At 33.7% G+C, this 23444-nt stretch overlaps 3 protein-coding genes across 4 annotated transcripts; all 3 read right to left on the bottom strand.

Annotated features, from left to right (window-relative positions):
- Positions 1-2913: 2913 nt before the first annotated feature.
- On the bottom strand, positions 2914-6621 carry LOC143637626 (putative sugar phosphate/phosphate translocator At3g11320). The gene is made up of 4 exons (XM_077104969.1): positions 5974-6621; positions 4510-4613; positions 4187-4415; positions 2914-3348 (listed from the first exon to the last, which is right to left on the bottom strand). The coding sequence occupies exons 1-4, from the start codon at positions 6427-6429 to the stop codon at positions 3199-3201; spliced, it is 939 nt and encodes a 312-aa protein (XP_076961084.1). The 5' UTR covers positions 6430-6621; the 3' UTR covers positions 2914-3198.
- A 6927-nt stretch (positions 6622-13548) lies between these two features.
- Positions 13549-15827, bottom strand: LOC143637627 (large ribosomal subunit protein eL33y-like). Its single transcript, XM_077104970.1, has 5 exons — positions 15697-15827; positions 15573-15608; positions 14794-15022; positions 14669-14711; positions 13549-13673 (listed from the first exon to the last, which is right to left on the bottom strand). The coding sequence occupies exons 1-4, from the start codon at positions 15726-15728 to the stop codon at positions 14670-14672; spliced, it is 339 nt and encodes a 112-aa protein (XP_076961085.1). The 5' UTR covers positions 15729-15827; the 3' UTR covers positions 13549-13673; position 14669.
- A 1832-nt stretch (positions 15828-17659) lies between these two features.
- Positions 17660-22112, bottom strand: LOC143637566 (syntaxin-81-like). Of its 2 annotated transcripts, none has more exons than XM_077104929.1 (8): positions 22019-22112; positions 20306-20421; positions 20073-20156; positions 19330-19434; positions 19100-19243; positions 18751-19011; positions 18020-18151; positions 17660-17928 (listed from the first exon to the last, which is right to left on the bottom strand). In XM_077104929.1, the coding sequence occupies exons 2-8, from the start codon at positions 20381-20383 to the stop codon at positions 17785-17787; spliced, it is 948 nt and encodes a 315-aa protein (XP_076961044.1). In that variant the 5' UTR covers positions 20384-20421; positions 22019-22112; the 3' UTR covers positions 17660-17784. The 2 variants fall into 2 exon arrangements, with proteins under 2 accessions (XP_076961044.1, XP_076961045.1); XM_077104930.1 differs by having other exon boundaries at positions 22023-22112.
- Between the last annotated feature and the right edge of the window lie 1332 nt (positions 22113-23444).

The raw sequence follows: 23444 nt of genomic DNA, 5'->3' as shown, positions 1-23444 counted from the left end.
ACACACCATATGAAAAATTTAAGCATTAAAATCCAAAAAACTAATTTGAGGTGGATCAATGGCCATTTTTTTGGGGGGGGGGGGGGGGTCGGTATAATTGCGCGTTGGAAAAACCCGATCGTTGTCAATCACAGTCCTTGACAGCGAGTCTGCGTGAATTTGGTCGGTTTCCGTGAAGTCTGTTATGCTACCGGAACTACAACAAAAAAATGACGTTTGGTCGGTAATCAAAATAAAAGCTAAACAAACAAACAAAAACAAATCATCGATCATATGGTGTCGCCAATTAGCCTAATAGGTCATTTGACACACCAAATTTCATATTTTATGTAGCCACAATAGTAACAGTAATAATTAGTTACTCCTTCTATCATATTAAAAGTGTATATATTTTCTTTTTTATTTGTCCCATTACAAAATATTCATTGTAAAATTTATTAGCCAATTTTAAAGTTTACTTTTAAATACACACAACTAACATTACAATATTTATGGATCTAATTTCCAAATACAGCAAAAAGAACAGTAATTTAATCTAACTTAAAGTTTATGCTTTTTAACACTTCTTTTTAATTATTTTTGTTTTTTAACACTTATTTTTAATTCTTTTTGTTAGTGTTAAACGCCGTTGTTTGGATGTCAATATCTTGCGGGATTACAACTATTCCCGCCAAATCACATTTACCTCTACATAATCACTCACTAATTACTTTTTAGGGTTTTTATTTTAATGCATTTAGGGCAATTTAAATTTTCAATTTGCTTTTAGGGGTGTGCAAACTACCGCTCGTGTGCTACTTGAGGTGGATCTCACTAAAAGCTCAAATCGAGTCCAAACCTAAAAATAAGCTTGTTTAATAAACAAGCATCCCTGCTTCACTTTTCGAGCTCAGCTCGATTCCGCTAGCGAGCCTAAACAAGCCTGTTATTTACATGATTTTTATTTAATATATTATTAGTTATTAATATATGAAGAGCATGTTTGGGATTGAATTTGATAACACCTTATTGGCTTATTGGCTTTAAGTACATGGTGTTTGGCAATCCAAAAAATTCTTTTTATTTTAGCTTTTTGGACGGGTTAAAAAAACAGTTTTTTAAACGCCCCAAATCCTGGCTTATGAATTTTTGAAAAAGTCAATAAGGCAATAAGCGGTTTTCAAACTCATCTTACACGTGCTAGAATAGTTATGATAAAAATAATTTAATAATTTTTATTATGTTATATATAATATTAAAGTATATACAAAAAAGATAAGTATAAGTAAAATATTTAATAAATAATAAACAAGTCAAGCCCGAGCTCGAGTCTAGACTATTTTGGAAGTTAATTCTGAAACGATCGGGATTTTGAAGCAAAGTGAAAGTTGAAGGGGTATTTTGAAAGAGTTTAATCAAATAGGATTTAATTCATACTTTGAAAGTTTAGAATAATTATATGTAATGCAAGTTTATCTAGTCTAGAAGTTCTGAATTTGAGTCTGAGTTTGAGTTTGAGTATGTTAAGTTTATGTTTAGGTTTGAGTAGGATTAGTATGGTCTGACCATTAAAAAAAAGGATTAGTATGGGTTATTTTAGTAAAAATAGATGTGTTAGGGATCATTGCAAATGTGTCAAGAATTACAATTAACACATAGAGTGGATCTTAGCTGGCTCGTTGACACCCCTACTTGCGTTTTGCTATTCCAGGAATTTGATTTAGCTTTGATTTTGTCATATTTTGTTATTAATCAGGATATTTGAATGTTTTGTTGATTGAAATGCCTAAAATGTATGTTCAGATACTGATTTTGAGATGAAGCTGATGGACAGAGATAGGGATGATCTTCAAATAACAGAAAAAGAATATGACGCCATTGTTCAAATGCCATCATCAGAGTTTGCAAGAATCTGCAATGATCTTAGCACCATTGGAGACACTGGTATTCATTTTGAATTTCATCTCAAAATCGAATCGTGTATATGTTTATCGTGTAATCAAATTTCTTCTTGTAGTTGTGATATCTGTTACAGAAGAAGGGTTAAAGTTTTCAACCAAAGGTGACACTGATACTACAAGTATTGTGTGCAGACAAAACAATCTTATTAGCAAGGTATGCAAACTAGTTATATGAAAGAACATCTTCAATCTACGTGAGAACTGATCCGGTTCAATTGGTGTGTAAACTTTTGCTGCCAGAAGATGCTACTATTATCGAAATGAAGACACCGGTTTCATTGAAATTTTCACTGATTTTACTCAACTCTTTCACGAAGGCAACCCCATTGGCTAGCCGAGTGACACTGAGCTTATGTTCTGATTGGCCAATTGTGGTCGAATACAAGATTGAAGAAATGGGATATCTAAAGTTCTATTTGGCTCCAAAGATGAAGGGTTATGAAACTGAGCCCAACTCCAATAGAAAAACCAAACGGCTGAGAAAAAACGATTTTAGCTATTTTGTGAAACAAGATATGGAGGACAGAAAACGACATCGAGCAAAGATAGAAAGGATTGAGGAGGAGAAGTTGCGTCTCAAAAAGGAGGAACAGGAAAATAAAATTATTCTCTTGAAGGAGGAGGTGCGTATGATGCAGCAAAAACAAATGGATACAGATATGCAGTTTTTCTTAAAGCAGCATGATAATTTGACCGGAGCGGCATTGAAGGCGGTGCTAGCACGAAAGCGTGATATAGCACAGCGTTGGGGATGGGAATGAAATGCTATTTTATAATTGTTTTTATTATTAAATTATCTTGTAGTTTTTAAGTAATGAACTGTTAAAGACAGTCAATCAGTTTGACCTTGGTATTTATGATCATTGCTAAACGGTTTTTCTACACGATGAACTTAAGGGAGCCTGAGAAACAACTTGGTGTGGCGAATAACATGCTCATACCAATAGAGGCATAGCTTTTGTATTGGCAACAGTTAATAAGTAATCATTAAAAAGGTAAAAATATATTGCACAAGGGATGCTGCAGTTTTGAATAAATAATCTATAAACATAACAATATCAATTGGAATTAGTTCTACAATCTTCACTATGAGTCCTAAACACATGTGACTGAAACTAATGGCTTATTTCAATTTTCATAATGCCGGTTACACTGGTAATTCTTCGCGGTCCCTGACATAAGGTTTCCAAGCCGGATAATATTAAAAACGAGTATGAACCAAACAGATAATCTAAGCTTCTAATCAAGTTTATAACACTCATTTGTTGCTTCGCTTCTTGGCTTCACTATAAAGAATAACCCCGATCACTGTGATTGTGTATCCAGCCATCCCGGTTACAGAAACAGGATTTCTAAATATCAGTATTGAAACAACCACCGCTACCGCCCCCTTAGCGTTTCCTAATACCTGAAAACCGACCATTATATATTAATCCATTCGAATAACAGCTGTTAGATAATAAACCTTGTGCTATTTTACAGCATAGTATTTGGACTCTATTGTAAATATTATATATCTCTGTGCTATTATTTATATTGATGGAGTAATACAAAATTTCTTAATTTTAAACTTTTAGTAAGATAAAAATAATAAAAATGGGTCCCGCTGACCCACCCAATCCAGCCAGTTTGGTTTGTTGTTTCCCAAAACTAGGAGGGTGCATTTAAGCGAGAAAACTTATCCAAAACCGCAAAAGACCAAAATTACCAAACCCAAACAAGTACCGACAGTTTTGCGTGCAATTATAACTGAAAGCATCGAACCGAACTGAATTTATGGATTTTCATTTTTTAATTTTAAGTAATTCATTAGAACTTAATAGTATAACTCAAATATTTTAGCCCGAATGTACAATAATCAATTACTTAATATTTAACAAAAAGATTTAGGTCCAAATTCAATATTCTGTGCCAGTTTTTTTCGGCTCAAAGTTTTCAATCCCAAATAGGCAAAACCGAAAAAACTGAAATGAAGCTTTTTCGAGGGCTCAAAAAGACAAAATCTGAAATTTTAGTTTTTGGTTTGATTTAAGCTCAAAACTCGACCCATTCACATCCTACCTAAAACCATAGTTAGCAATTCAAGACAAAGCTTTAAACTTTTTAACTTAACAAGTATGGTAACAGGGATTCTCAAATAGGTAAGTAAAAGTTATAATGAGCATGATAAGAAAGCAAAAAAATTATATAAATAAAAATAACAAAATAAGTAAGCAGTTAGAAAGTTAACAAGATAAGTGTAGTACCTGAAGGGTAAGAGCACTGGTATGTTTGGTAACCAAAAAGTTGGTTAAATTAACAAAATAAGCAAGTGAAGAGTTGAAAAGCAACAACCAAACAATCCCAAAATCTTGTCTGGCAAGTGCTATTGTTATGCCAACAACATTCTCTTCCATATATAATGTTGCAGGAAGCAGAAAAACAACAGCAATTGGAGCCATGTACAGAAGCAGATTCATCGAGTTCAACTTCTCCCTTCATATATATAACCAAACACACAATCAAAATCTATACAGTTTACAACACTAAAGTTACCATAAAAAGATGAAATTAACAGTTGTTTATTTACCCTTCAGAAGAAAGCAAAATCCCTTGAACCACTGTTTTTAAAGCTCTAGCAGCAGTAGCACCAACACACATTATAAATCCAAACAGATGAAAACTAGGTTCCCCCTGATAAGAACAAATTAGTACCAAATGTTAGTAACAGAATTAAATTTAGTGTTTCAAATAGGCGAATAATAATTTAGGGGTGCAAACGAGCCGAGCCACTCACGGGCTACTTGAGATTGGATCGATAAAAAAAACTCGAAACGAGCCGAGACTTATGGAGCCCGAGCCAAGCCAGATCCTAAAATAAAGCCCGTTAAATTATCGAGCCCAAGCTTGAGGCTTGTATGGGAAGATGATTTAAGCTCGTTGAGCCTTAACGAGCCTAGTGTATTTTCAAGTTTTAACTCTTTTTGACTTCTATGTATTAATTACACTAGGGTTATGCATAAAAACAAAAACAAAAACAAAAAAACAATAAGAGAAACCGAATAACTTAATCGAAACAAGAAACAACGCTTTGGTTTTATATTTTCGTAAAAAACGAACTTTCGGTTCGGCTTCAGTTTTTGCATGTAACTAAAACCGAACTGAACTTATTAATTATTAATAAGTTTAACTCAAATAGTTTAGCTAAAATGTAAAACAAGCAATTAATTATTAACTAACAAAGAAATTTAGTCCCAGATTCATCATTTCTGGCCAACCTTTTTTTTTCGGTCCCAAATTTTCAACCCCAAATGACAAAACCAAAAAAGCCGAACCAAACTGTTGTAGAAAACTCAAAAACCGACATTTCAGTTTTGGCCCAAAACCGACCCATGCACACCCCTTTATACACTCCACAACCGAGCTCGAGCTTGAGCCAAGCTTAGGCTGGTTAAGGATTTTTTCTCAAAATATATGAAAAAATAATTTAAAAACGTACATAAATTGATTAATAACTAATAAACAAACCCAGCCCGACCTCAAGCTTAGGCCCGTTAAGTTTTTCTGGAAATATATTAAAAAAAACTAAAAATGCATATAAATTAATAATAATAATAATAATAATAAATAATAATATATAACAAACGAGCCAAGCTGAGCTTGAAAAAAATCTCACGAGCTAAGCTCAAGCTCACATAAGTCAAAACAAGCCGAGCTAAAGCTCCAGCCTAGTCAGACTCAATCTCAGCTCGTTTACACCCATTACAATATCTCGAAACCGTACCCCACTACATTAATAAATACTAAACAAGCCGAGCTCGAGCTTAGACTTTTTAAAGTTTTTCTCAAATATATAAAAATAATTAAAAATGTATATAAAATATTAATATATAATAAACAAGCCCGAGCCTGAAACCAAGCTTGAAAAAGATATCCCAAGCTGAGCTCAAGTTCTCGTAACTCGTAAGTCAAAACAAGCCGAGCTCAAGCTCCAGCCTAGTCAGGCTCAAGCTCAGCTCAGCTCATTTACACCCGTTATAATAATATCTCGTACCCCGCTAGCGATGATAACACCGATAACAACAGGAACAAGCGTAACATAAGTAACCCACGCCTCCTTCTTCACCGTCATCAAATACGCAAACACCGCCGTAAAAAACGGCGTGGTGGCACCCACCGCCTGATTAAACGACACCGGCAAATACCTAAGCGACACATTCCCACTCACAACCGACCCACAAAATATTAAACTCAAAGCACCAATCTTTAACAGCTGCACACGCGACCGAACTGTTTGCATCGGCACCACCTTCAGCCACGCAATCGCCACGTAGCTTAGCAACGCACACGCCGTCATGTGACACATGGTTAAGAAGATCGGGTACTTGAACCCGTAATTGCTGAGTAAGTATTTGTTTAATAATAATACACCAATGTTGGATGAGTACCATGATGTCACGAGCCCGAATGTGAACAACCGGGTCGTGGGTTGGATCTTGATTGCCGACATTTGTCAATTCGGGTTGAAATTGGATTTGAATTTGATTTATTAATGTGGGTATTGAATTGGATCTGATTTGGGTAAATGGGTTGTAATTGGATCGGTGGCAGGTCGGGTTTTGAATAAGGTGACCTGCGACCGGTGATGGGTGACGGTGATCGGAGCTCCGGCGACGGTGGTGGGATTGAATGGTGACAGGGAAGAAGGTGGGTTTATTTATATATGAGTTTTAAAGAGGAAGGTAAAATTATTATTATTATTATTATTATTATTATTATTATTATATTTTGTAGGGAGTTAAAAGTGTGAATATGTTATGATTTGTTTGTAAAGTTTATATTTTTATAAAGTTTACATAAATGGTGCTTTAAAAGCTAGAAGAAGTGCATTTACTCATTTAGTACCTTGTGTTATACTGTTGTATTTTTTTAATTTTTTTTCTTTGATGGAAGAATGATTAAAGTAAGAATGCGAGATAACTTTTGATGAATTTTAGAATGCAAGATAACTTTTGATGAATTTTAGTTATTTTTTTATGGGAAAATTCTTAAAATGGTCTTTTTAGGAGAGAAAAACTGAAAAATAACCCTAAATTTCAATATATTTTCAAAATAGCCTATCAAATTTGGACTGAGAAGACGAGATGTGAAAAAATCCTCTGGCCAATAAAATTTAGACAAGTGTCAAAATTCGACGGGATTTTTAAAAATATTGGGGGACCAGTCCATATTTCCTATTAAAAGTTCTTGAAATTAAACAGTCTTTTCCGACGGTCTTTTAATGTTTCCTAATGGGTTCCCACAACTTCCAAAAACATGGGAAAATGTGTCTTCAAATTCAGTCTTTCAAGACGCATTTAGGGTGAATCTGTACCAAGAAGACGAGTTTGTAGTTTATTTCTTATGTGTTTAAATTTAGTAGGACCTTAAAAATTTATTTATATTCCGTCTATACCGACAATATAGTATGAGATTCCGTCTACTCTGACATGATCATCCAAATAATATACATGAGTTATCTTCATCATCTTCCACTTCATACCACCCTAAACCATCCTCTCATACCACTATAAACCTGATCTTCCATGGATTTTGATAATGTTGTTGTTTGTTATGGTAGTAATTGGCAAACCAGACTCATCATTTTCCAGCAGCATGCGGAACTGAACAATGTACTCGTTTCCGAACGTTGAGATTATGTTGCCGTCATAATAGGATCCAACGAACCCGGGATCCATATCCATAACCTCCACTTGATCACCCCTATTAAATTTCATGATTTGATTCAAGAGTTAGAATTTAATTAAAATATGTGAATGAATGAGGATTGATGGAGATGATATATATAATGTAAATATGGACGGACAAGTAAGAATATACTAAGTACTCTTCTCCTTCATACAAATTTTAAAGATTCGTGTCTTGAAAGACAAATTTTTAATGCACATTTTTCTATGAGTTCAAAAATATGTAGGGTCGAGATAAGAAACTTAAAAAACCGTCTGGCAAGACAACTTTTAATATTAACATTTTGTGAAGATATGAACGGGTACCTAAATATTTTCAAAAATATGATCCCCTTAGTTCAAAATTTTCAAGTAAGTGTCTTGAAAGACAAAGTTTAATGGCACATTTTTCTATGAGTTTAAAATATATAGGGTCGAGATAAGAAACTTAAATAACCCGTCTGGCAAGACAATTTTTTAATATTAAGATTTTGTGAAGAATATGGACGGGTACCTCAATATTTTAAAAAATATGATCCCCTTAATTCAAATTTTTCAAGTAAATGTATTGAAAGACAAAGTTTAATGGCACATTTTTCCATGAGTTTAAAATATATAGGGTCGATATAACAAACTTAAATAACCCGTCTGGCAAGAGAACTTTTTAATATTAAGATTTCGTGAAGAATATGGATGGGTACCTCAATATTTTCAAAAATATGATCCTCTTAGTTCAAAATTTTCAAATAAGTGTCTTGAAAGACAAAATTTAATGACACATTTTTCAATGAGTTCAAAATATATAGGGTCGAGATAAGAAACTTAAATAACTCGTCTGACAAGAACGCTTTGGAATATAAATTTTAGTTCAAAAATATGGAGGGATCTCTCAATATTTATAAATTTATGATCTTCTTGGTACAAATTCACCCTAAATGCGTCTTGAAAGACTGAATTTGAAGGCACATTTTCCCATGTTTTTGGAAGTTGTGGGGACCCGCTAGGAAACATTAAAAGACCGTCGGAAAAGACTGTTTAATTTCAAGAACTTTTAATAAGAAATATGAATTGGTCCCCCAATATTTTTGAAAAACCCTCGGATTTTGACACTTGTCAGAATTTTATTGGCCGGAGGATTTTTTTCAGATCTCGTCTCCTCAGTCCAAATTTAATGGGCTATTTTGGAAATATGTTGAAATTTAGGGTTATTTTTTAGTTTCTCTTTCTAAAAAAGGGCTATTTTGGGAATTTTCCTTTTTTTTATTACTTCTTTACTAGTCTATTTTGCTTTAGGAACATGATTATAAGGACATGATTATAAGTTGGGAAAAATTTTTAAATAAACATTTATAAAAATAAATTTCAAGTTTAAGGTGTAAGAAATTTTATAAATAGGTATTATAAACTAGTGGTAATGATATTATAATAACACAATAGTAGATTGTAGAACAATTAAAACTTGTCACGTGGCGATAAACTAACCGTAACGAGCATGTTCACTAATAATTTACTCGCCACGAATAAAGAAGTTACATGACTCGTAATCAACGTCCACGAGTAATTCATAAATCCTTTAGCCGCGACGAGTAAATCTTAAAACTTTTCTAGACACGAATAGTTTAACAAACTAACCACGACAAAGAATTTGTTTACCAAATACATCGAACCGGTTAGTGTTACAAAAGAGTAACTGAAAAGGTTAGTTTGAAAGCTCAAATAGTCGTTACGAGTAGATCTTGGTCAACGACTAGTTTTTCCGGTTGTTACGAGTAGATATTGGTCAATGATTAGTTTTTCCGGTTGTTACGAGTAGATCTTGGTTAACAACTACTAATAAACTACTCGTATTTGGAATGTAAACCGGAAAAACTAGCCGTTGACCAAGATAAAAGACTTATGAATTACTCGCGTGCGTTGTACGAGACATGCAACTTCTTTATTCGTGACGAGTAAATGATTAGTGAATGTGCTCGTTACGTTTAGTTTATGGCTATGTGGCAAGTTTTAATTGATTCTACAAATTACTCATGTGTTATCATAATATAATCGTCACGACTTGTTTATAATACTTATATCTGGAATTTTCTTGCAAATGGTACTTGAAACTTGTTTTCATAATGCTTATTTTGAGAATTTTTCCCTTATAAGCGTTAAGGTATTATAGTTGGTTTTTTGAGTAATCATTTGTAAAAGAAACGAAAAAGGAAAAGCGGAACGTCTGCTACTCGTGAGTATAAATAACTATGATGATAACTTCTACTGGTTTAGAAATGAAAATAGTGTTACAAAAGAGTTAGAATGTAAACTTGAAGTGTTCTTGTTCACTACCATAAACCACCTCTTACTACAAACGAGTACTAGTGTGAGCCACCACCTAACAACATAAAAGAGTTAAATGAGTTTGAGAAGTGTGGGCTTGGGATCTCCTAGTCCTAGATTCGTTCAAGCAAATTGGGAGAGAGAAATGCGCTACAACACTGAACTCTGTTCAACTATCGCTCGGTCCACACATAGATTTTCCTTATGTATATGTGAGGGAACAACCGAGAAGGTGAAAAAAGAAATGCAATGTTAGCGTTAAATGACTTATCGTTTTCTACACATTGTCGAGAGGCAAAACGGATAAGGAGCCATGAGTTTGGTGGTGCAAGCAAAGCAAGGTGTTAAGAGTGGTGAAATTTCATTTTGAATTCTTGTAAAATAGCTACTTAGTTTATAATGATGGATCATCGCTCGCTTATTCTTGTACAATAACGCAATCAAAGGAGGTGAGCATGGGCAAATGATGGTGAGTTGGCAATGGCATTGAAGAAGAGGACAATTTTTTTCCTTCGGTTGAATTCCTTGTGGAACAAAATGCTGAATTATCTTCATTGTACAACTTTACATGTTGAAATCGACGTTCCAACTCCAATGAACTCTAGGAAATTTATCAACCCGAAAGGAACCTACGTTTTTTGTTTATTAACAACTCCTTGAGCTTAGAAGGTCACTTTAAACATTATATAACAAAGTTTCAAAACGCAAGCATTATGGCCATTTTAACCTAATTAGTGTCTAAGATGATGTTTTCACAACATTTAGACTTTACAACATGTATGAAAATACCTTTAGTAACCAAAAGAGAATATGCAAATGCTAGTTATCATTTTGTGTACAATTGACAATTACATATAACATCAATGAAACATTAATGCCTTTATTGTAGATGATTGATGTGACCATGAGTGTTTGCACATTTATAACAAAGTTAGTTTGCCTATCCCATTAAGTTTGTACTACGCTCATTTTCACCGTTGTTTTCTAATCTCAAACCGACATACTATAGCGATTTCTAGTCCATTTATATGGTATAATTAAATGTAACATGTGAAAAACATAATAAAAAAAATATCGAACGAATAATTTTCGAACTTAAAAAGAACCCCCCCCGGGGGCGGGATACCACTTACTTTTTACATATTTTTATTTTCATTTGGTATAAAACAAATTACAAAAGCATAGTATATGTCGATCAATAAAAGATAAGATGTTTATCTGCACTTTTATGAGGTACATAAACTTTTCAATAACACCAAATGTTCCAAGCAAATATTTAACGAGTTCGTTTAATATGTCAAATCAATTTGTACTCAAATCTTGATGTAAAAGAGCCAAGAGGGAATAGTTTTACGCTGTGTTCCCGAGTCTTATTTAACGAGGGGAGGGAAATTATGACAGGAAAGGAAGCTAGGGGAAAGAAATGTGTGATTTTATTTCATGTTCCTGAGTTTAATAAAAATGAAATGAAAAGAAATTAACATTTTAGGTGTTCCCAAGTTCAGAGAAATTAAACGAGACTCGAGAACACAATGTTATAGTTCTGATACAAGGACGCTTTTACTTTTCACTTGCACATGCATGTGGGAAAATACATGTACCCCTTGTATGATCGGTTGTATGTTTGACCATACAATATGCTAACAATCAAATAATTAATATTTGTTTAGTTTATAGTACATGTATATGGGAATTTAAGAATTTTATGAGTATTGAATGCCTTTTCATTGAAGGAAAGTGTAGCAAACGTAGTAATGTGATAATGAATAACCTTTCATAAAAGTTGAAGCAAGGATAATTTAGGGATTGGTGCATCTTTAATCATATAACATAACAAGTGAATAAATAATAACATATTATAGTATGTTCATACCCTTAAAAAACTATTAATATTATTGGATACAAGTTGAATATTTCATTACTTGTCCAAAGTTATTCAAACTTTAGATAATGAAGGAAGACTTTTAAAAAAGTGTAAAATATAATCAACTCATCGATATATGTACAATTGAATAAGTTATGCAAGTTGTGATTACAACCTAGTTTAAAAAACTTGTAATAAACTATTATAAAATTATTGCAAACTTCTTGAGAAAATTTTGGGTTGAATGTGAAATTTTTCAATAGGCCTTAAAAAAAAGGGATATTTTTTGGGTTTAAATAATTTAATTTTTAAATGAGCCTTAATTTTTTGGGTTTTATTTTTTGGTTGTGTAAAAAACATTTTTTTTTTATAAAAATAAGGCTAAAATGCCTCAAGTAAGGTTAGAACCCACAAACTTTTTGTTGAAAGTCATACCCCTCTATCACCAAACCAAGTCAGTGATTGTGTAATTAAGTTTAAACATTATATATACATATTGTTTTTCATAAAAATATATGTATATAATTTTTTAAAAAAACATCCGGACCTATCGGGATGTCGGGCCGGGGTCTGTACCACACATCCCTCTCTTATAGCCGGCCCTGCAAACCTCTGCTGAACATCTCATTGTTATAACCTTCACGTTTTTTGTGTTTTTTATATGAAAGTATACACGACACACATACATTAGCAATAATAAATGACTTGAGTACATAAAAAACTATGTTTTTATTTGCACACGATTAGGTTGATAATCTTACATAGTTGTGTAGTTGTAATTACAATAAACGATTCCGTTATAGAAATACACAAGACGTTGCGGTTGGTGAAAAACCAATTTCCATGTTTCATCTATTGTAAAAAGGTATGGTAAATGCACTTGCATTAGCCCCTAATAATTCACTTCAACCGTAAAATAAGTGTATGTCAAAACTTGCATTTTATCATAAATCTACGTTTAGGTAGGCAATAGTGTTAAGTGTTAGTGTGTTACCCTTTTGGTACGGAGTTGTGTGCCCTTCAAAACGAATGTTTGTACTTGTAAATACGATTTATTGACTAAATACTTGGTAGTTAAAATTGTTGCAAACACAATGTAGCCTTTTAAGTATTTATAAGGTAAACTACAAGGAGCTATACTACCTATGTAACACATGTAATTCAACTTTCAAACCTAAGCTCCAAACTTAGAATTTAGCCTTCAATTTCTACAAAATAAGCTTAGCAAAACAATGAGAAACCTTAAATCATTAGCTATATTCAAGGATTTTATTTTGTTTGGTTTTAATATGTTACAATATTTTAGTCCACATTCTCCGATACAAAATCATTTTATGTTCAACCTAATTTTTTTTTAAAAATGTACTTGAAATGCTACACAGTTCTAAAAGTCCGGGTCAACCCAATCATCCCTAAACTCATTTTGATAACAAATAAGGTCTTTAAACGTTGCGTGAAAACCGATCTTAAAAGTAGTACAATTGTTATACTTCACCTTTCTGTTTATGTTAAAAACCTTTTTGGAATAGGAGAGTAACCAAAACCATTAAAGAATCACGTAGCCTTTTTAATTGCTTGTATTAACTTTCAAACCAATTATAACACCCTCATACCCTACTTTTAAAATACTTATCGATCTAAATCCAACGAATAGAATTTAAACAAAAAATAAAAAGTTAAATATAAACCAAGACAAGTCATTGAAATATCTTTGCTCAGTTAAGCTAATTTCAAACTCAAATTCAAATTCACTTAAGCAAAATCACACATGCTACAAAAAGCAAATATCACAAAACTGTCATAACCACACCAGCAATGATATCTTCATATTTCGGCTATCATCAGCTGCAACAAAAACACACATTAATATAATCCACCAAAAAACTAGGAACTAATATTAAAATTAGGAAAAGCAAAATGCATGCAAAACTAGACTTCATAATGCAGAAAAAAATACATGCATCTTCAGTAAGAATCAAGACAAACAGACAATAATTGCATCTATGTTAAACTTTTTGATGTTTACAAGTGATTCATATAATATCAATGTCCATTTCCTTCAAGAAAACCTTTAGGTTAAGACTGGACTGATAAAAACAGAAAGCTTGCAACTTTAGGATGCAAACAATTATAGTCTCAGAAAAAGCCCGGTGATAAACATTCCGCAATTACTATTAAAGGTGCCAAAATCAGCTCGTAACCCAAAAACGGTTTGATTTCTAGTCAACAAGGCTGGTATATAGAGAAAACCAGCTCGGTTTGGGATTTGTTAGTAAGTTCAAAAACTAAATTGGTTCCTGAGCATCTGCCACAAATAATTGAACATATAATACACATAAATTGGTTCCCGAGCATCGGTTTACAAACCAGTTTGCAAGCAACACTTAGAAACATATTTATGTACTGTGTATCTATTTATGTGCGTTATGTATGGATGTATTTACATGTTATTGTTATGTATGTGTCTGTGTTTGTTATGTATGCATTTATGTATTTATGTTTTGTATTAAAAAATATATTCTTATACAAACCAGTTAGTAAGAGGTTCCAAACCAAACCTAAACAGAGTTCCACAAGTTTGTTTCCAAACTCATGAACCAGTTCCAAACCAAAATAGCATCACCCAATAACCCGGCTTTGACTGTGTTGACTAGGAACCGAACTAACTTAAAGCTACAAACCGATATGTGCATCTCTAATTTCTATACCGCATAGCGTAATAAACATAAGTGCTTTCTTCTTATAATGTAAACAACCACAACATTCACACTCTTATCAGGATGCACATGTTAACAACTCAAACCAAATGCACTAATAAAACAAGCACTGAAGCACATTACCTTAAATGTTGCTCGGGTACATGAAAACCCTAACCCTAGCTCCCTGAAAGCAATACAACAATAAATTTTAATCAAGATATACAAACACAATGCTGTAATTAACTATTTATATAATGCACACTTACCATTGATTTAGGTGGAAGATTGGACTTGAACTTAGCACGAACAATACCAGTGTTCCCATGAGGTCTGGTCACTTTCCCCCAAATGCAACGGTAATGCGAACCATTCTTCTTCACCTTCGCTTTGTAGATGTACGCTATGCGCTTGCATTGGTACCATGTCACCTCCTCCTTCGTGTTCACCCCTTCGATTTGGACCAATGATGTGTTTGGGTACTGGTTTGACTTTGACCTAGTTAAATTCATTTAAGTAATTAATAACCTAAATTTTTAACTAATGTGCAAATGATCTAAACTGCCCGCAAGCTTGAATCGAAAAATAACTCGAAATGAGCCGAGCGTTTTAGAGCGCGAGCCTCAAATAAAGCTCGTTTAGTTATCAAGCCAGAGTTCAAACCTAATCCTTGTGCTTAGAAGCTCGTTTAAGCTCGTCGAGCCTTGTGTATTTTTAAATTTTTCCTCTTTTGGACTTTTATGTATTATTAATTTTACAATGCACAACCAAGCTCGAGCCGAAACTCATTTAAGGCACTTCACTAGCTCAAGCCGAGCATAAGCTTACTAAAAATATATATAAATTAATTATTAATTAATAAATTAAATAAAATATCTGAGATGGAGCTTTAGAAAAAGAGCTAGTGCAATAATTAAAAACATATGTAAATTAATTAATATATAATATAATATATGAGCTCAAGCTTGAGAAAAATTGAGCCCGAGCTATCGTAAGTCAAAATGATCGTTTGTTTGAACGTTGAATGATGGAATTAAAATAAAAATACCTTTTGTAGCCGAGAACAGTTCCTCTGGTGTAAAGTCTGAAATGAATATGAAAGATGTTAGTGAGATCGAGATGTGTGTGTGTGTGTGTGGTGGTTGAAGATATAGAGCTGGTGGCTGGCTTACCTAATGCGTTCTCCTTGGCGGCCTTTCACCATTTTTTTGATTCACTGAATTCAATACCTGCCGACGGCTGCAATGAAGAAGAAGAAGAAGAGTGCAAACCCTAACTTTGGATGGTTAGGTTGTTGATATATTGGTGGGTGTTTGGATGGGCTGACTTTTGGGTGGGAGGTTTTGGCGTGGGCTAAATTAAATTTATTGGGCCTGACGAAGAGGGTAGTATTAGGGTCTTCGATTTTACCCGAAACCCAAAACCCAACCCGAAAACCCATACCCGAACCCGAACTAACCTGAACCAAAAAACCCGAACCCAAGAAAAGACTAACCTGAACCCGAACTGAAGTAATTCGGATTGGTTTTCAGGTTTGATTAATAAGTTTCGGGTAATTTCGAAAAACCCGAATAAACTTTTAGTTTTGAAATTAAATATATTTTTAGGTATAGTTTTTTACTTTTAGCATTGAAGTTTTTAATTTTTTTTGTTTTGTTTTCTAGAATACTTAAAACAACCCAACCCGAAAAAACATGAACCCTAAAAACCCATGAGAGATTTGGGTTGGGTTTCGGGTTAAGATTTAAAATTTTAAAACGTGAAGAACCCAGCCCGAAAAATCTGAAACCCGAAAAACGAACCCAAAAAACACCTGGGTATAAAACCGAACCGGTACAAAGCTGAAACCGGTTTTGGACACCTCTAGTTTTATATGTTTCTAATTGTGGATAGACTATTAAAGTTTGTAGAAAAGTTTCAAATAGATCATCAATAAATAAATAAAAATGCCCCTTTGGAATTTAAGGCTGTTTTCATAAGATAACTATATCTACGGTGTAGTACAAAGTTTGACGTTGTTAATGAGCTGGTAGTAGAGTGGAAAGAGAGATAATGTGTTTCATGTGACCCAGGTTTGATTTATGTTCCTAACATCTGGTGATGATGGGAGATAAGGCGGATAGGTGTCGATCACGACTTTGATACTTGAACTGAACGGGTTTCATCTTATTGCATTGTCCTTCCTTCGGGGGAGAGGGTTTTCCCCGGTTTCCAGGGGAGTACATCCCTATTTGATGCATTTCACCAATAGCTTATTTGAAGAATTCGTTAACAGTTAAATAAAGCGACATGTGATGCATATATGGGTAGAACAGCAGAATTTCATGCATGAAGTCCACATGGTCTATGCATTGTGTGTATTATGACAATTACGTATAAGCATAAAGAGCAAAATAAATGCAGTATAAATGTGAACTTCCAATATTAAATTCTTTTTTTAACTTTTTATATATTTTTAAAATTTATTAACTAGTGTATTCAACTAATAAATTAATTGAACATGTTATATTTCTTGAATTTTATCTTTTGTTTGATACCCATCACAACTCACGGGTTTGAACATTACATTATAAAAAGAACAAGACAAACATGTTTCAATGCCCTTTTACTTATATTAAATATATATTTTTTAAGTTCTCTTTCATTTATATAGCACGTATAACAAAATCCAAGCATTTACATCCACCCCAACACACGGGTTTCATCTCGTTAGTTATGTGACATTTACCGTTACAACTGGAAGCACAATTACATGCCAGTCACTTTGACATAGTCGTTTGAGATACATTGACTGCACTAGTAATGTATTCAATTAACATACTCGTGTACGAATAACTTCTTATAAGTCAGTTTCAGGAGAGATTGTGCTATTGCAATAACAAAACCCAAGAGACTTTTGACCATTCAATAGAGATATCTACCAAACAATTCACGATGCCAACACATTGCTAATATGGCATGTGCGATGGCTCCATCAAGTGGTAGTTTACTTTACTACGATCGATAACATGACAGAATGTTTTGCGCTAACCTACCTAATTAAAGACAGGTATTCGCCTAATTAGTGTTAACCTAACCAAGAAAATTTTCCATCACACGGTTTACCCGATTATAATAACATAATGATATAACTACTTGATGAAAAACAAGAATGATAAAAGAAGAAAGGTATCATAACATTTGTGAGTTCGCTAGTGATAAGACTCAACAAACATTTAAGCTTAATAACTATGGATTCCGAATTGAAGAAAAAGAAATACTCAACTGTACCAGTCAAGAAAGAGAACAGAAAGAGTAAGCACAACTAGAAAAAGCAAAAGAAATGTTCGGCTACTGCTGTTTCGCTGAATAGCTTGTGTCAATTCCTTGTTACCCAGCTCTACATTCTTCGTTGCTTCAACCGCCTATAAATATATAACAAACATCAAAAAAACATTATTCGTTTAACATATGTAAAGAAATGTATTTACTTAACAAGATTTTGCCTTGTCTGACCTGGTCATACAAATACTCTATTTGCTGAGCCTGTTGCAACACGTGTGTTGACATCAAATGATTCAATGCCGACATCTCTACCATCTTCGTTTCAGTGTCACGCGCTGCATCTAGAAGACTTGACAATTCAACCTGAACCACAACTTAACTTATTCAACCATCAACTATAATTTCTAGAGCTGCGGACCACATGGGTTTTGTAACGGGTCATATTGTGCATGGGGACATGGCTGCAAACGTGTCGAGCCGAGCCGAGCCGAGCCAGGTAGGCCGTGGAGTTCTGGCTCGAGCTAGAAGCTAAACAACCCGGCATGATGAGATCCGTCTACTTTAACGAGCTGGAAAGTCTGGATCGATCTTGGCTCATAAAAAGCTCAAGCCAGCCCATGGCTCATCGAGCCGGCTCCTTAATTTATTTTCTTTTTGCAACTTTTTATGTTTTTTACACGTACTGTTATATTAAAGACACAGATGTATTTTTTTTAGCAAACACACAAAGCAAAATATGAACCAGAGAATTAATGATATTATATGTATTACTTTGGTTTCCTTTTCACAAGTTTTTAAAGATCGAGAGACAGATTCAAAATATAATATGTATTTTTTTCAATACATTATTATCATTATTATTATTATTATCATTATTATTATTATTATTATTATTATTATTATTATTTTTATTATTATTTTCAATCATCATCATCATTATTATTATCTTGATGATAAATTACCTGAAGGGCACGTGTTTCATCATCCAAAAGTTGCTGCTGAATTTTCACGGGTTCGGCTTGGATTTCACCAGGGTCCCGAGTCTCTAAACTTGTCGGATCTCTCGACTCCATATTGTCGCTGACTGATGCAGACGTTTTCACAAGAGCCCGCTTTGGGTTTCTCCTAGGCATAGCTCGATTAATAGCATCTTGAAACCGTACAGCTCTGAGTTGATCAAACTGTGACGTCACTGAATGAAGCTTTTCACTTAATATCAAAACCTGAAATCACATAAACATATTAAAAATCACTTTCAAACTTACTGCAAACAATAAATATTTTTCTTTTTAATAATAAAATTATACATACGACTCCATGTTTGTGTGCAATAGTATCAGCATTAGCATTGTCAGCCCTAATACCAAGCCAGCTTTTCGAATTCACTTCTTCATCAGTTATGCTTGTTTTCAGAACATCAATCTGTTCTTTACAGGCTTTAACAAAAATGCTGACCTGTCAAATGCCTGTGCATCAACTTTTTGTTGCTTGTTTTGGAATAAACTGTATTATACTAAAAAAGGATAATGCTTAGATATTACTTCATGTTCAATGCTATCTCTCTCCTCTTCTGTTGTACGGTGAGGATCGATATAATCTTTTTTATGCTTTTTTAAAAACTGTTCCAGTGTTCCAATGCTCTCTAGCTGAAATATAAAAAAACGGCAAAAAAGAACAACTAATTAATATCAGGTCAAATAAGGAACACATCATTAATAATATACTTTGGGTGACTTTTGACTTCCTTTGTAGTTAAACTTTCAAGTAAATGTACTTGACCTTTTAGAAATAAAACAAAAGCCAAATTGACCTCTTCATGCCAGCTCTGATTAGTAGGGGTGTGCCTAGGTCGGTTTTGGGTTCATACCAAATCAAAAACTCGGGTTTTTGAAATTTTGAAAACCGTTCTGTTTCGGTTTTTACGGTTTAGGTTTTGATCATTTTCGGGGTTTTTTGGTGTTACCATCTGGGCTTAAAACTTTTAAGCTGAAATTTTATCGACCCAATACAATGAATTTGGGCTAAAATATATGGGTTACACTTTACTAAGTTCTTATAAATTACTTAGCATTCGAAATAAAAACAGATATCTATATATTTGGTTTGGTTTTTTTAGTTTTAATTGCATGCCAAATCCTAGACCTAACCGAAAATTTGGTTATTACAAAAACATAAAACTAAACCATCAGCCTTTTCTTTCGGGTTGGCTATTTTGGTTACGGACCAGTTTTTTTGGTTTCATTAACACTGATGAAAAGGCATACAGTAATAGAATTATGCATACCGTCTTCAATGCAGCCTTGGTGAAAGGTGATCTTTCCCGAGGCTTGTGAATGATAAAGGAAGCCATGAGAGCTGCCCTTTTGGCCTGTCAACAATAATCAGATCAAAGATTGCATGTTATTGTTAGCAAATACATACAAAATTACATATATGCCCTTTGGACTGTTGACAATAATCACACATCAATACTAGTGACACTGGTAAAAGAACACTATATAAGAAATGAAAACCAACCTCTTTATATCCTAAAGATAAAGCCCCTCTGTTGACAGCATCTTTAAAATCTTCTGTCCGATCTCTAACCTTAGCCATACCTTGATAACAACCAGTAATCACCTTACTGTATTTTTCTGAAAGAAGAGACAGCGTTAATAGAAGTATCAATCTTTTTAGTGGTAACAGAAACCATTGTTTAAATAAGCAATATTATGTTTGCTCATTGTGAGTTTAATAAGAAGTAACAACACATCAAGATCTTTAATTAAAAAGAAGTAGGATATACTAAGAACTAGAGTTTCATGACAAAGAGTTAATAGAACTTCAAATTCCATACATTCCTAATTTATTTCAGAACATCAATAGACGTAAGTTTGTGACAGAAAGGTTAAGGATTCTGGGAAGGACTCAAAAACGGAGCAGAATCCAGACACTATGTGTTTAGAAACATAGAAACGATCGAAATCGGAGGAACATAGATGGGTTTAAAGATCCTGCTACCTTGAAGGTCAACAATGGTTCCACCCAAATCGTTCACTGCGTGCATCAAGTTAATAAGAACTTGTGATTTACAGCCAGAAATCAGTGGGGTGCTCGGACCCAAGTCCAAAGAAGAGAATTAGGATTAGAATAGGAGGGATTGGGTATGACAGAGGGGGTAATTCTGTCTTTTCATTTATTAGAAAATCCAATTCTTTCTACAAATCTATATACCAAACACATATACATTTTTATTGGAATTAATTCCAATTTCCTTGAAACATTCCAGTTCCATTAAAACTATTATGCAAACAAAACGACCCGTAAGGGATTTCATAATCAAAGGGCTATCTAAACAGATAGTAGAAAAGAAGACATCAAAAGTGGACTGTATTCATGACTTAAAAGAAAAAGGTATTACACTTTAATAATTCTAAATACAATGTTTAATTAGTAAAATATTAAAAATGCATCTCTTAAAAAAACAAAGGTAAAAAAAGATTACAGACTAGGTTCTTCCAACAATGGGTGTCGAATGATAAAGTATAGCTTGGTAACTGTTCTGAATGGTTCATTTGAAGTTGTAACTAGAACCCTTCAACCATTTTGAGCAGGACTATACTTTAGATCAAACTCAACGATAGATGCTAAATGTTCTTATCCTAACATAATCCCATAATAACATCAATATTAATCGTTTATATACAGTCGTCAACATGAAGCAATTGTTAATACTTGATGTGTGATTTGGCCATGTATTATGTATATATAAACAAATGCAACATTAAAATAGAAATCTGTCTATAAAGAGTAAAGACTAATCTTAAACTGTCCCGCAACCGCATAACTCGCTCTCATTTGTATGTTTCTATAGCTCCTGTAGGATGGCGTAAAAGATCCCCAAATAACAGTATCTGAATTCCTAAGCATACTCCATCAGCCAACTGAGTATACTTAGTTTATGGCTCAGTCTTACACCTTTGTGTCATTAATTACAAATAAAAACTTATGTGATTGATTTAAGCTAATTCAGAGATTCAGTTCAGTTCAATTTGACCTAGGATGTGAGAACCTACTACATTTTCATCAAATTGTACGCAGATCTTTAAAATTTGGATCATGAAGAACAAATTCTATGCGTAATTACTCTTACCTAAGTCATCTAATCGAATTTATATAGGCAAACATGAAGAATTGTGGACAAATCAAAGCAATTGAACAAAGAAACCCTAGGCAGGAACGATGATGCACTTACTTTGCGTTCCAATTTGAAGTCTCGATGCTTCAGATGAATCGATTGATCGGATTCTGGGCAGTTCTACTGATGAATTTGATTATTTATTTTAGACAAAATGGCAAAACTGTTGCTTTATGTTTTCGTGCTTTTTCAATTGTCGTCCTTTAGCAAGCTTAATGCTGGAAATCGTACTTTATGTTTTAAAACCTTATCACATTACGTTCTTTGGAACTAACCCAGTTAACTTTGTTCGTTAAATATGGTCGTGTGCAAAGTACATGAGGGTAGTTTGGTAATTTTACATATTTGTTTAATAATTCAAAAACTAAAAATATATTAAACTCTCTCTCTCTCTACTAAATCTGTTCTTTCACTTTCACTCACTCTAGGATATCACCACTACCACACCACCACTAGAACCTTCAACATAAACACCGTCGCCGCCATAATTGAAGATCCGGAACTAATAGGGTTGTCAAAGACGATACCAAAATTTGTTTGTTAGATGGTAGCCAATAATTATTTCTGTCGAATTAGAGCTTCTCACTTTTTAATATGACAGATTCATATGAAATTCAAGCAAACTTGGTAGCAAATCGGTTTCCAATTTAGGGTTTGGATTTTAATGTTTTTCAGTTGTGTAACAATGGCGGATATGTTGTCTACTAGATCTTGATTCAGAAACTGCCAAACTCAACAATCGATCTACACAAAATTAACTCTAATCAATTCGCCTTCAAGCCTCACAATCTAATGTTGATGGAACCTAATCGATCGGGTTTTAGATCACATATTTAAATTTTATGGGTTTCTGATAAGCGGCGAAGGGGACGATGCTGGATTCTGTTAAATGCTAATTGATGGTTAAGTTAGGTGGTAATGAAGGTCGGTGGTGGAGACGGCTCGTGGTGGTGACAGCGAAACAGGTGATGGGTGGTAATTGTTTGTTCGGTTGTGTTGTGTTTGTGTGTAGAAGAGAGAGAGAGAGAGAGTCATGAGATGGGAGAGAGAGAATTATACAAAAAAGTAAAATAACCAAATTACCCTCATATGCTTTGCACATGACCAGATTTAACGAACAAAACTAACTGGGTTAGTGCTAAAGGACGTAATGTGATAGGGTTTTGAAACATAAAGTACGATTTCTGGCATTAAGTTTGCTAAAGGATGACCATTGAAAAAGCATGAAAACATAAAGGACTAGTTTTGTCATTTTGTCTTTATTTTAATAGTCCACAGCTTCTGTCAAATTAACACATGCTACTAATTTTATATTTCTTGTAATTTTAAAATTGGAGAACCTACTTTGTTTTAACCAGTCCACGTTAATTTCAATGTTTGGTTCGGACGTTTAAACCATATAGCCATCTATCAATTTGACAGTCGTTTTGTCGTCACAAGAGCAGAATTTTTTGACATAACATACGGTGGGACGAAAAC

The sequence above is a fragment of the Bidens hawaiensis genome, unplaced genomic scaffold (genome assembly GCF_021521415.1).
Source record: "Bidens hawaiensis isolate Kalapana, Puna unplaced genomic scaffold, B.hawaiensis_p1.1 tig00008374_1, whole genome shotgun sequence".
Taxonomy (NCBI): Eukaryota; Viridiplantae; Streptophyta; class Magnoliopsida; order Asterales; family Asteraceae; genus Bidens; species Bidens hawaiensis.
Note: the sequence above shows the minus strand (reverse complement) of the source record. Positions and strands in the feature narration are given on the sequence as shown.